This window comes from Hylobates moloch, unplaced genomic scaffold (assembly GCF_009828535.3).
Source record: "Hylobates moloch isolate HMO894 unplaced genomic scaffold, HMol_V3 SCAFFOLD_19, whole genome shotgun sequence".
Taxonomy (NCBI): Eukaryota; Metazoa; Chordata; class Mammalia; order Primates; family Hylobatidae; genus Hylobates; species Hylobates moloch.
In genome coordinates this window covers 24,230,366-24,244,497 of record NW_026652294.1, presented here as the reverse complement: position 1 = coordinate 24,244,497, position 14,132 = coordinate 24,230,366, and the positions used below count along the sequence as shown (strand labels likewise).

Here is a 14,132-nt window from a genome sequence, read left to right as displayed (position 1 = left end):
TAGACTTAATCCCGTGCTCCAGACCCTTCTCAATCTCCTTTCTGGGCCCTGAAGGTGGGGAGGGTGGACGGCCTGGCATTTCCTAGGATCCAAGCCCTGGGCATAGCGGCCGCCCGAGGTAGGGACCCCAGAGGAGCCCCAGGCAAGTCTGACTCCGGAAGTAGTCGCTGTGCCGGCGGTCGCGTCCTGGGTTGCCGGGGCGCCGCCCTGGAAGTAGAGTGCAGCGTGGGGCGGGGCGGGCCGGTGCGCCTGGCAGCAGGCTGCGTTCTCCTGCGAGCGCCGGAGAGGGGCTGGAGGCGGGGCGGGGGCGCGGTTCGAGGCATCCCTGCAGGGCGCTCCTCCGAGTCTCTCGGCGCTCTGAGCCCACAGGTGAGGTCCTGTCCCCCAGGCCGCCGCCTCCCGGACACCGAAGGTGTGGCTGCGCGCAGGCTGGCGAGTGCGCATAGGTGAGAGAGTGTGGGCGCCAGTGTCTACGCGGCTGCGAAAATGCGGTTCAGATGCTGCTTGCCGGATCCGCGTCCTCCAGGAAGCCCGCGCTAACCACCGTGCCTTTCTCCCTCCGCTGAGTTCCTTTGACTTACCTCGTGCTGTCCGATTGTTGTAATTGCATCATTATGTTTATTATTTGTTATCCCAGACTTTCATTGTTCCTACACGTTTCCCATTCGTTTGCAATCTGTGTTGTTTCTGTTGGCATCTTCTGCAGGGCGCAGTGTACCTGTGGAGAGAACTCAGGGCAGGAAACCAGAGCCTTGTGTCTTCCCTCTAGGTGACTGGACCAGGACATTTCCCCTCTCTGATTCCCCGTCAGCTAAGAGGGCAGGGCGGGGTAGTCATCCTTTCCATAGAGTAGCTGGGGCATTAGAGGGGATTAATTCTGGAAGTGAAAGTATCTTATCGTTGTTAGCCCTTTTGGCATTTGCAAAGCAGGTTCTTTGCTCAGGAAACGTTTGATGAGCACATTATGGTTCCGGGTTCTGGCGGTACAAAAAGATGGGCCCCGGTGGCTCACGCCTGTAATCCCAGCACTTTGGGAGGCCGAGGCGGGAGGATCACGAGGTCAGGAGATGGAGACCATCCTGGCTAACACGGTGAAACCCCGTCTCTACTAAAAATACAAGAAAAAAATTAGCCGGGCGTGGTGGCGGGCGCCTGTAGTCCCAGCTACTCGGGAGGCTGAGGCAGGAGAATGGCGTGAACCTGGGAGGCGGAGCTTGTAGTGAGCCGAGATAGCGCCACTGCACTCCAGCCAGGGCGACAGAGCGAGATTCTGTCTCAAACAAACAAACAAACAAAAATATGGACCCTGCTCTGCCCTCAAATTACAGACACTGGTAAGCAGTCACTGTGGAGCATGGTACCGTCACCCAGTGCGAGCGTGGAGATGGACAGTGACAATACCGCCATAAACAAATGCACTGCTCAACGTGAAGTCATCATTGACATTGTTATTACTTGATTTATTTATTTATTTATTTTTAGACGGAGTCTCACTCTCTTGCCATGCTGGAGTGCGGTCGCTCTCGGCTCACTGCAAACTCTGCCTCCTGGGTTCAAGCAATTCTCTTGCCTCAGCCTGCCGTGTAGCTGTGATTACAGGCATGTGCCACCATGCCCGGCTAATTTTTTAAATTTTAGTAGAGATGGGGTTTCGCCATGTTGGCCAGGCTGGTCTTGAGCTTCTGACCTCAGGTGATCTGCTCACCTTGGCCTCCCAAAGTGCTGGGATTACAAGCGTGAGCCACTGTGCCTGGCCATATTCTTGGGTTTTTTTTTGTTTTTTTGTTTTTTTTTTGAGACCGCCTTGCTCTGTCACCCAGGCTGGAGTGTGCAGTGGTGTGATCTTGGCTCACTGCAACCTCTGCCTCCAGGTTCAAGCAATCCTCGCACCTCAGCCTCCCAGATAGCTAGGATTACAGGTGCCCACCACCATGCCCGGCTGATATTTGTATTTTTAGTAGAGACAGGATTTCACCATGTTGGCCAGGCTGGTATTGAATTCCTGACCTCAGGTGATCCACCCACCTTGGCCTCTCAAAGTGTTGGGATTACAGGCGTGAGCCACCGTGCCCTGCTAATAATCTATATTTCTTTTGTTTTGTTTTTTGAGATGGAGTCTCACTCTGTTGCCCGGGCTGGAGTGCATGGCGTGATGCCAGCTCACTGCAACCTCCACCTCCCAGGTTCAAGTGATTCTCCTGCATCAGCCTTCTGAGTAGCTGGGATTACAGATGTGCACCACCACGCGCAGCCAATTTTGTATTTTTAGTAGAGACGGGTTTCACCATGTTAGCCAGGCTGGTCTCAAACTCCCGACCTCAGGTGATCCACCTGCCTTGGCCTCCCAAAGAATCTGTATTTCTAACAAGCTCCAGGTGCTGCTCACCTATGGGCCATGCTTTGAGTAGCACTGGACTAAATGATTGCTTACAACCCAAGTGCCATGGAGAAAATAAAGTGACAATGTGGTGGAGTCAGGAGGATTGAGATTCAGTGGTTGGGAAAAGCCACTCTGAGCAGTTGACTTTTGAGAAGGGACAGATCTGGAGGAAGAGCAAAGGCTTAAGACAAAATGCAGCTTGTGGGGTGTCAGGAGCTGAAAGAAGGCCAGGGGCTAAAGAGGATTGGTGAGAGACCGGGCCTAAGAGGTGATGGTCCAGATCTGCAGGGCTGGCCTCGTAGGCCATGGAGGACCACTAGCTTCGTTCTGAATGCAGTACGAAGCCACTGTAGGGTAGTGAGCAGGGTGACATGGTTAATGTTGTGTGTGTCACACATTGGTCCGCTGCTGGGTGGGAAATGGGTTGTCGTGGAGTGAGGAGAGTAGCACGGGACAGAGTGGGGCCTGCTGCAGTTGCCCAGGAGAGAGCGGACATTATGGGAGTTGAGGATGGATTTGGAATCTTCTGGAGTGGAGCTGACCTGATTTGCTGCTGGATCAAATTAACCATCCCTCCCTTCCCCGGCCACAGTTGAAGTGTGATGTGTTGTTGAAGCCCTTTGCTACAGGCAGGCCTTACAGCTTGTTAAATGTGTCTCCTGCGCTCCCCGCCCCCATCTGGGCTCTCAGTTTAATGTCTCTCTGTTACAGGCCTGGCACTGAGTGGCTGTCAGGGCTGTGTGGATGGATGAGAAGTTAGACTGTCAATGGCCCTGATACCCAGGGTGTTCGTGGGAAACCTTCTCTTCGAGCTCATGACGACCCTACCCGGTTGCCCCAGGAGCGAGCCCCAGGTTGTCTTCTGAAAATAACCGGCAGCTGTCTGGTTTCAGGATGGCTTTCTGTGGTTGACGCACCTCAGGTGGTGACAGCCCCAACTCCAATTTTGAGTTGCATTCAACATAAAAGGTCAATTTGTCACTCTCTGTTTTTCCTGGTTAGGTTTTTATGATGCTCAGTTTAGAAAGTGGCATAAAATTCAGATGCATCAATTCATGTGAACCAGGAGAGATAATAACACATTACTCGGTACCCTTAACCCCACTTCCGTTTTCTGTTTTAGGAGGAAGCAACAATAAAACAATCTGATACCAGGTATTTATTTACTTTTCTAAGGAAAACGGCTTAGTATTGCTCAGGGTTGGGAAGGAATCACCCATTCTTCCTCACTGTGGGGCGTGGCCCGGTGGATCACTTGTCTACACACGATTTTGGAGCCCCACACCAGGCCTGGCTGGCTGTGTGCCCGACATGAGAACAGACACGAGTCAGCCCACTCCTGAGGCAGCCCACTGTGCTGCCCCACAGGAGGTTGCTATCTGATGTGGGAGGCACATATGAAACAACAGTTGCCATCTGGTGTGGGAGGGAAGCGTGTAGGCTGTCCACAGGCTGCACTCTTTCCTCTTTTTATTCTCTGGCCCCCGTTTTCCTCATCTATAAAATGGGGAGAATTCCTGCTGTATTAGTCTGTTCTCATGCTGCTGCTAATAAAGACATACCCAAAACTGGGTAATTAATAAAAGGAAGAGGTTTAATTGACTCACAGTCACAATCATGGCGGAAGGTGAAGGAAGAGCAAAGGCACATTATACATGGTGGCAGGCAAGAGAGCTTGTGCAGGGGAACTCACATTTATAAAACCATCAGATCTCACAAGATTTATTCACTACCACGAGAAAAGTACAGGGGAACCACTCCCATGATTCGTTTATCTCCACCTTGCCCTGCCCTTGACTCGTGGGCATTGTTACAACTCAAGGTGAGATTGGGATACAGGTAAACCATATCATCTGCCTTTGGGCATCACATGAGACGATAATATACACAGTGGAGAAGAATATTCATAAACTACCCCACCCAGTGCCTGACACATGCTAGAGCTTAATAAGTGGTAGCTTTTGCCGGGCGCAGTGGCTCACACCTGTAATCCCAGCACTTTGGGAGGCCGAGGCAGGCGGATCACGAGGCCAAGAGATAGAGACCATCTTGGCTAACACAGTGAAACCTCGTCTCTATTAAAAATACAAAAAATTAGCCGGGCATGGTGGCATGCACCTGTAGTCCCAGCTACTTAGGAGGCTGAGGCAGGAGAATCGCTTGAACCTGGGAGGTGGAGTTTGCAGTGAGCCAAAATCACGCCACTGCACTCCAGCCTGGGTGACAGAGCTAGATGCAGACTCAAAAAAAAAACAAAAAAGGCAAGGCGTGGTGGCTCACGCCTGTAATCCCAGCACGAGGTCAGGAGATCGAGACCATCCTGGCTAACACAGTGAAAGCTCGTCTCTACTAAAAATACAAAAATTTAGCCAGGCAGGGTGGCGGGCGCCTGTAGTCCCAGCTACTTGGGAGGCTGAGGCAGGAGAATGGTGTGAACCCTGGGGGGCGGAGCCTGCAGTGAGCCAAGATCGTGCCACTGCACTCCAGCCTGGGTGACAGCGAGACTCTGTCTCAAAAAAAAAAAAAAAAAAAAAACGGTGGTAGCTTTTGTTCTTAATGATGATATAAATATGTCATTCCTTACTCTGTGCAGGCATGGTTGAGCTCCAATGCCCAGCTGGGGTCCTGGCTAGAATTACTCCAACCTAACCACCTGATGATAAGAGATTGGAAGCTTGTGGTTGAAACCTAGAAAAAGCAGGTGGGGAGCCTGCAAAGAAAGAAAGAAAGAAAAAGATGTCAGCTGGGCACAGTAGCTCGAGCCACCTGTAATCCCAACACTTTGGCAGGCTGAGGTTAGGAGTTCAAGACCAGCCTGGACAACATGGTGAAACCTCACCTCTACTAAAAATACAAAATTAGCTGGGCATTGTGGTGGGTGCCTGTAATCCCAGCTACTGAGGAGGCTGAGGCAGAAGAATCGCTTGAACCTGGGAGGCGGAGGTTGCAGTGAGCCAAGATTGCGCCACTGCACTCTAGCCTGGGCAGCAGAGCTAGCCATCTCAAAAAAGAAAAAAAATATGTTTAGAGTTTTTTCAGAAGACAGGAACTCTGTTTCTGTCTTCCTTGGCATCCCTTTTGATGAGAATAAGGATTTAGTTTATTTTAATGCCATGATATTGTTAGGTAAAATGGTTAGTAGAAAGTATGACACAAAGTTGCAATTTGGTAAGCATTAGTAAATAATGTCAAGGAAATTAACCAAACTGCTGTGAGAGTCTCAACTTGTTAAATCTCAGTTGCCTCAGTTGATCTGTCAAGACACTTGTAGCTGACACATATCCTTTTTTCATTTTTTTCTTGATTAATTAAATCAAGAATTTTGCTCAGGGAAGGTGGTCATATCCCCAACTCAGGAATAAATCCTAATTAGCCTAAGCCAGTTTGATACGCTCATTCCCTTGCCAGTGGGTTTTTGTTGTGGTGGTGGTGGTGGTTGTTTTTGAGATGGAGTTTGCTCTTGTTGCCCAGGCTGCAGTGCAATGGTGTGATCTTGGCTCACTGCTGTCTCCGCCTCCCGGGTTCAAGCAGTTCTCATGCCTCAGCCTCCCGAGTAGCTGGGATTACAGGCATGCACCACCACACCCAGCTAATTTTGTATTTTTAGTAGAGATGGGGTTTCTGTTGGTCCAGCTGGCCTTGAACTTGTGACCTAAGGTGATCCGCCCATCTTGGCCTTCCAGAGTGCTGGGATTACAGGTGTAAGCCATGCCACTTGGCCAGCCTATGTTTGTTTTAGGAATTGGTGGGTGATACAATTTTGGCCAGTGAGAGAGCTATATATGTTTTTTGTTTGTTTGTTTGAGACGGAGTCTCACTCTGTCGCCCAGGCTGGACTGCAGTGGTGCAATCTTGGCTCACTGCAAGCTCTGCCTCCCAGGTTCATGCCATTCTCCTGCCTCAGCCTCCTGAGTAGCTGGGACTACAGGCGCCCGCCACCATGTCCAGCTAATTTTTTGTAGATTTTTAGTAGAGAAGAGTTTTCACCATGTTAGCCAGGATGGTCTCGATCTCCTGACCTCGTGATCCGCCTGCCTCGGTCTCCCAGAGTGCTAGAATTACAGGCGTGAGCTGCTGCGCCCAGCCTATATATGTATTTTTAAAAAGGAGTATTGTTGGTCTTTGTTAGTATTATTATTATTATTATTTTTGAGACGGAGTTTTGTTCTTGTCACCCAGGCTGGAGTGCAATGGCATGATCTCGGCTCATTGCAACCTCTGCCTCCTGGGTTCAAGTTATTCTCCTGCCTTAGCCTCCCAAGTAGCTGGGATTACAGGCGCCCACCACCATGCCCAGCTAATTTTTGTATTTTTATTAGAGACGGGGTTTCGCCATGTTGGCCAGGCTGGTCTCAAACTCCTGACCTCAGGTGATCCACCCACCTTGGCCTCTCAAAATGCTGGGATTACAGGCATGAGCCACTGCGCGCAGCCTATTTTTTATTATTTTTGATACGGAGTCTCATCCTGTTGCCCAGGCTGGAGTGCAGTGGTACAATCTTGGCCCACTGCAAACTCTGCCTCCTGGGTTCAAGCAATTCTCCTGCCTCAGCCTCCCGAGTAGCTGGGATCACAGGCGCGTGCCACCATGCCCGGCTAATTTTTGTATTTTTAGTAGAGATGGTATTTCACCATGTTGGTCAGGCTGGTCTCGAACTCCTGACCTTAGGTGATCCACCCACCTCAGCCTTCCAAAGTGCTGGGATTACAGGCATGAGCCACTACGCCACACGCCCTGTCTGGCCTTTATTTTTTTTCCAAAAGATTTTCTCACATAAAAAGAAACTCTGAAAAAGAAACAGGCTTTTCCTCTCCTGGAAATGTAGCTGTCTTGACTGGGCTTGACTGAGGACAGAGCCAATTTTCTGAGGATGGGAAAATGGAAAATGGGAAGAACTCAAGCTATTGGTGATGATATCAAGCCCAGAAATTACCAGCTCTGGAGCCTTTGTAGATATTATTAATGTGATGTAATCAATTATCTGTGTTGTTTAAAAAAAAAAAATGGAAGGGGTCCAGGTGCAGTGGCTCACACCTGTAATTCTCAGCACTTTGGGAGGCAGAAGGGGATGGATCACTTGAGGTCAGGAGTTTGAGACTAGCCTGGTAAACATGGTGAAAACCTGTCTCTACTAAAAATACAAAACCTAGCCAGGCGTGGGGGCACGTACCTGTAATCCCAGCCACTTGGGAGGCTGAGGCAGGAGAATCGCTTGAACCCAGGAGGTGGAGGTTGCAGTGAGCCAAGATGGTGCCACTGCACTCCAGCCTGAGTGACAGAGCAAGACTCTGACTCAAAAAAAAAAAAAAAAAAAAAAAAGGCCAGGTGTGGTGGCTCACGCCTGTAATCCCAGCACTTTGGGAGGCCGAAGCGGGTGGATCATGAGGTCAGGAGTTCAAGACCAACCTGTCCAACATGGTGAAACCCCCATCTCTACTAAAAATACAAAAATTAGCTGGGCGTGGTGGCAGGTGCCTGTAGTCCCAGCTACTTGGGAGGCTGAGGCAGAGAATGCTTGAACCCAGGAGGCAGAGATTGCAGTGAGCCAAGATCCTCCAGCCTGGGCGACAGAGTGAGACTCTGTCTCAAAAAAAAAAAAAAAAAAAGAATTGCATGAACCCAGGAGGCAGAGGTTGTAGTGAGCCAAGATGTGCCACTGCACTCCAGTGTAGGCAACAGAGCAAGACTTTGTCTAAAAAAAAAAAGAAAAAAAAAAGTCATGCAAAAGTGGGAACAGGTGACTCAGAGTCCCACCCTCCTGTGTTTATAGAAGGAATGTACTTAAAGGGCTGAAATGCAAGGTAGGCAGTTCTGAGTGCCAACAAGGATGGTAGGAGAGGAGACAGAGGGTCTGGGGAGGGCAGCTTAGCTCCATCCAGCTAAGGCTGAGAATGGCTGTCTGTGGAGGGAGTGGCCTTTGAACTGTACTTCGCATGACTGGTAGGAGTTGGAGAAGAGGCAGTGCAGAGGGGCCGTTCCAGGTGGGGCACAGGGTGCACACAGGCTTGCAGGTGGGAGGAAAGGGTCGGGCAGGTGTGGGAAGGGGCTGAGCTCAGCTGGAGCAAGGGGTGTGTGCCATGAAGGGTGGTGTGGCAGCTTGAGAAGGCCAGCTAGAGCCAGCAAGTAATACAGTTCAGAAATTCTTACTGTAATGGAAAGACTCTTAAGAGCATCTTTTGGTGTACATTTGTTAAACAAGATGCCAGCCACTGAATATGCTGGCTAGTTACGGTTTTGTTATAGTATTCTTAAAATGGTTAAAGAGGCCAGGCGCGATGGCTCACGCCTATAAATCCAGCACTTTGGGAGGCTGAGGTGGGCAGATCGCTAGAGCCTGGGAGTTTGAGACCAGCCTGGCCAACGTGGGGAAACCCTGTCTCTACAAAAAATACAAAAATTCGCCGGGTGTGGTGGCACTCGCCTGTAGTCGCAGCTACTCAGGAGGCTCAGGCAGGAGAATCACTTGAACCCGGGAGGCGGAGATTGCAGTGAGCCGAGATCATACCACTGCACTCCAGCCTGGGTGAGCAGAGTGAGAACTTGTCTCAAAAAAACAAAAACAAACAAAAAATGGTTAAAGAGTGTCTTCTTAATGTGTGTGATGTACATTTCATCTGTGTGTTAACTTTTAGGGAAGAAGGAGGGGCCGGCATCAGTGACGTCAGCGAGACTGAGGTGAGCATGGGCGTTGCCAGTGGTGCCCCGTCAGTGCCTATGGTAGGTACAGCCTGAGATGGCCCCTTAGGGACCATTTGTCCACACGGTGGGAGAGAGAGCACAGGGGCCTGGGAGGGACACCTGATGGTCTGGCTAAAGCACCTGCCCCACTTGCTTAGTGTAATGTGGATGAGGATGTTTGGCCCGTCTGCCTCGCTGGGTTTGGGGTCTCACACCTGGAATCGTTGAGGCCTGGGGAGCACTGTGTGAGAATCACACACAGCCTTCCTGGTCTCCAGTCACTACTCTTCTGTCACCTCCAGGTAGATGTCAGTGGCTGGTGTGAGGTCACCCACTAAGATGCTTGCTTTAAGTACAACGTGTGAACCATGCAGCCTGGACGGCGGTGGTTGGGGGGGTCCCTAGGCTGCAAGCAGGATTCCTCAGGAAATCACAGCTGTGGAGGCTGAAATCACATAGTGAAAATGAAAAGTCCCCTGAGCCATTGGCGTGGCCCCCGTGTCTGCGGGTGTGAAGGGTGTGGGATGGGCTCACACTCTGGGGTGCGGCTCCCGTGGCCCCCGTGTCTGCGGGTGTGAAGGGTGTGGGATGGGCTCACTCTGGGGTGCGGCTCCCGTGGCCCCTGTGTCTGCTGGTGTGAGGGGTGTGGGATCGGCTCACGCTCTGGGGTGCGGCTCCCATGACCCCTGTGTCTGTGAGTGTGAGGGATGTGGGATCGACTCGCGTTCTGGGGTGTAGCTCCTGTGGCCACCGTGTCTGCGGGTGTGGGGGTGTGGGATGGGCTTGCGCTCTGGGGTGCGGCTCCTGTGGCCCCTGTGTCTGCAGGTATGAGGGGTGTGGGATGGGCTCATGCTCTGGGGTGCAGGTCCCATGGTCCCCATGTCTGTGGGTGTGAGGGGTGTAGGATGGGCTCATGCTCTGGGGTGCGGCTCCTGTGCTTTTACTGTCATCTTGGTGTGACTGCTGAGGTTCCACATGCACCATGTCGGATCACCTAACAGCAGTCCTTTATACAGCACCTTGTAGCTTGCAGAGAGCGGTTCTGTTTATTGCTCATTGACCCTGTGACCTGGGTGTTGTCATCATCCTGCCAAAGGCCAGGTTCACAGAGGGAAGTGATGGGCTGTATGGAGACAGGCGGCACTTTAGAGTAGTATCACCCTGGCTTTGAATCAGGGCACCAGGACTCCCTTGAGTCTGGTTCTTTTTCTTCTCTTCTCTTTTTTTTTCTTTTCCTTCCTTTTCTTTTTTCTTTTCTTTTCTGACAGTCTTGCTGTGTCACCCAGGCTAGAGTGCAATGGTGCGATCTTGGCTCACTATGACCTCCGCCTCTCGGGTTCAAGCGATTCTCCTGCCTCGGCCTCCCGAGTAGCTGGGATTACAGGCACATGCCACCACGCCCAGCTAGTTTTTGTATTTTTAGTAGAGACGGGGTTTCGCCATGTTGGCCAGACTGGTCTTGAACTCCTGACTTCAGGTGATCCGCCCGCCTCAGCCTCCCAAAGTGCTAGGATTGTAGACATGAGTCACTGCACCCAGCTGAGTATGGTTCTTACACAGGCTCTTAACTATTGAGCCTCAGCTTCTTGGTGAAGTGGGGATAATGATGATAATAGTGAATGTCTCTTGAGTGCTTTTTTTTTTTTTTTTTTTCTTTTTAAGACAGGGTCTCACTCTGTCCCCCAGGTTGGAGTGCAGTGGCGTCATCCTGGCTCACAGCAGCTTGACCTCCCAGATTCAAGTGATCCTTCTGCCTCAGCCTCCCAAGTAGCTGGGACTATTGGTGCATGCCACCACATGCAACTAATTTTTGTATTTTTTTGTAGAGATGGGGTTTTGCCATGTTGCCCAGGCTGGTCTCAAACTCTTGGGCTCAAGCGATCCGCCTGCCTCAGCCTCTCAAAGTGCTGGGATTACAGGCGTCAGCCACCGTGCCCGGCCAGAAGATCGTCTTAAGTACATGTGAATCGTACAGGCCAGGTGCCTGTGGTGTGGGGGTCACCAGGGTGGGGAGGCAGCCTCCTGTACCCTTCCTGGTCGGAGCTGGGTTGGGACCTTGAATCTTGGGCTGCCTGAGCAGTTTGCAAACCAGACTTTTCAGAGCAAACCGAGGTCCAGAGTCCTCCTGTAACTATGATAGCTCTGAGTGGCACTGACAGGCCTGGGACTGCAGCCAGTTTCTCCGTGTGAACTGAGCATCCCTCACGTGCCAGGCACGGAGCTGGGCCCTGGGCACATAGCAGTGAAGAAGAAAGCAAGCCAGCTCCCTGGCCCCCAGCAGGGACAGCAGGTGCTCGATACAGAGCTCCAGGGGTGCCAAGGGGTCCAGCACCTGGTTTGGAGGGTCAGGGAGGCTTTGTGGAGCAAGCGACATTAGTTTATGCTGGCAGATGAGCAGGAGGCGGCTTTGCCAGGCAGAGAGCGAGGGCAGCATGCTGGAGGCGGAGGGGCCCAGTGTGTGCAAGGCCTGCGGCAGGAGAGAGAATGGGCGGAGAAGCCCAGCATGGCGGAACAGAGGGTAAAGGAGAAGGTGGTGTGAGGTGGACCTGGAGAAGCAGGTGAGGGCCAGGGGTCTGTGTGTTTAAGTACCCTGGGGAGTCATGGAGGTTGTTAAATGGGAGTGATGTGGGCAGATAAACAATTTTTTTTTTTTTTTGAAGTGGAGTCTGGCTCTGTCGCCCAGGCTGGAGTGCAGTGGCGCGATCTCAGCCCATTGCAAGCTCCACCTCCTGGGTTCATGCCATGCTCCTGCCTCAGCCTCCCGAGTAGCTGGGACTACCCGCCACTGCACCCGGCTAATTTTTTGTATTTTTAATAGAGATGGGGTTTCCCTGTGTTAGCCACGACGGTCTCGATCTCCTGACCTCGTGATCCACCTGCCTCAGCCTCCCAAAGTGCTGGGATTACAGGCATGAGCCACTGTGCCTGGCCTAGATAAACACTTTTTTAAAAAATTATTTTATTTTTATTTTATTCATTATTATTATTATTTTGAGATGGAGTCTCGCTCTGTCGCCCAAGCTGGAGTACAGTGGCGCAATCTCTGCCCACTGCAACCTCCACCTCCCAGGTTCAAGTGATTCTCCTACCTCAGCCTCCCGAGTAGCTGGGACTATAGGCACCCGCCACCATGCCCGGCTAATTTTTTGTATTTCTAGTAGAGATAGGGTTTCACCGTGTTAGCCAGGATGGTCTCGATCTCCTGACCTCGTGATCTGCCCGCCTCAGCCTCCCAAAGTGTTGGGATTACGGGCGTGAGCCACCGCACCCGGCCTATTTTTATTTTTTGAGATGGAGTCTCTCTCTCACCCAGGCTGGAGGGCAGTAGCCTGATCTCAGCTCACTGCAACCTCTGCCTCCCGGGTTCAAGCGATTCTCCTGCCTCAACCTCTTGAGTAGTTGGGATTATGGGTGTGTACCACCACACCAGGCTAAGTTTTGTATTTTTAGTAGAGATGGGGTTTCACCACGTTGGCCACGCTGGTCTTGAACTCCCGACCTCAGGCCATCCGCCTGCCTCAGCCTCCCAAAGTGCTAGGATTACAGGCGTGAGCCACCACGTCCAGTCCATATAAACACTTTTGGTCACTCCACAGTTACAGAGGGTAGGACTTGAAGTAGGGAGACAGGCAGTGCTTGGAGGGATGTGGGACAGGCATGCCGATCACCACTCACCTATCGGAAATCGGCCCGAGGGTCCCCTTCTCAGGGTGGCCCTCCCCAGCTGCCCTGTCTCTGGCTCTCAGAGCCCCATGTGCCCCTCCTTTGTGGCTCCTGGCACACTTGCAATTGAACACTCCCGGGTGGTGACTTGGTAGCTGCCTGTATCTCCCACCAGACCAGGGTTTCTCAGCCTTGGTACAGTTGATATTTGGGGCTGGATAATTGGTTGTGACGGGTCAGGTGTGCAGTCGGATGTTGAGCGGCATCCCTGGCCTGGACATGCCCGATGCCAGAGGCATCCCCCGGTCGTGACAACCAGACTCTCTAGACATCACCAGGTGTCCCCTGGGAGATGGAATCGTCCCTGGTTGAGAACCATTGCCGGGGTAAGATCGAGTTTGGAGTGGGCGTGCTGTTTAGAGGATTCCTTGGGTTTAAAGGGAAGTGAGCTGTTGAAGTTTCGTAGCTCTAATATTTTGATCTCTTCCAGGATTATGGCAGGAAAAGTAAAATGGGTCACTGATATCGAGAAGTCAGTGCTGATCAATAACTTTGAAAAGAGAGGATGGGTCCAAGTGACAGAAAACGAGGACTGGAATTTTTACTGGTAAGCATACACAGCAGGGCTGGGTTGTTTCTCTGAGGCTTACGTATCGGTTTTACTAATTCCAGTGCCTTGCAGAGAGTGGCCTCAGAGCCAGTGTCTCCTGTCATTGTGCCGTCTCCCTGCACACATTTTTCCTTAAGGTTCTTTGTGAGAGTGTGTGTTGTGGTGTGTTCCCATGTCACTGTGTTCAGCCTGGAGTATGAAGTCCGTGGTGTTTCAGCGCAGCAACCCTGTGGGGAGTTTGGGTGAGAAACAAGAGCCTCAGCCCTCCCCTTCCAGTGAGCATGCGTTATAGCTGGGCCAGAGGACAGGACAGAGTCTTGCTCTGTCACCCAGGCTGGAGTGCAATGGTGCGATCTCAGCTCACTGCAATCTCCGCCTCTTGGGTTCAAGCGATTCTCCTACCTCAGGCTCCCAAGTACCTGGGATTACAGGCGCCACCACACCTGGCTAATTTTTTTGTATTTTTAGTAGAGGCGGGGTTTCACCATGTTGGCCAGGCTGGTCTTGAACTCCTGATGTAAGGGACTTCCACTCGGCCTCCCAAGTGTGATTACAGGCATGACCCCATGTCCGGCCATAAAAAAACATTTGAATTATTCTTAAGCTGGTATTTATTTATTTATTTATTTATTCATTCATCCATTCATTCATTCATTCATTTATTTATTTATTTCAGAGACAGAGTCTCCCCATGTTGCCCAGGCTGGTCTCAAACTCCTGGACTCAAGTGATCTTCCCGCTTCAGCCTCCCAAAGTGTTGGGATTACAGGCTTGAGCCACTGTACCCAGCCTTCGGAGCT

At 51.5% G+C, this 14,132-nt stretch overlaps 1 protein-coding gene across 5 annotated transcripts in view; it reads left to right on the top strand.

The window, feature by feature from the left end:
* Window positions 1-235: 235 nt before the first annotated feature.
* Window positions 236-14,132, top strand: part of TTLL1 (TTL family tubulin polyglutamylase complex subunit L1) — a 48,326-nt gene continuing 34,429 nt past the window's right edge. Inside the window, exons 1-4 of one of the 5 annotated variants that reach the window (XM_058431641.1) lie at window positions 236-369; window positions 3,504-3,535; window positions 9,014-9,098; window positions 13,213-13,329. In XM_058431641.1, coding sequence (XP_058287624.1) covers window positions 13,217-13,329 — 113 coding nt within the window. In that variant the 5' untranslated portion in view covers window positions 236-369; window positions 3,504-3,535; window positions 9,014-9,098; window positions 13,213-13,216. Of the gene's footprint in view, window positions 370-3,503; window positions 3,536-9,013; window positions 9,099-13,212; window positions 13,330-14,132 lie in introns of those variants that run through there. The other 4 variants (XM_032138553.2, XM_032138556.2, XM_032138557.2 and 1 more) reach the window with 4 other exon arrangements.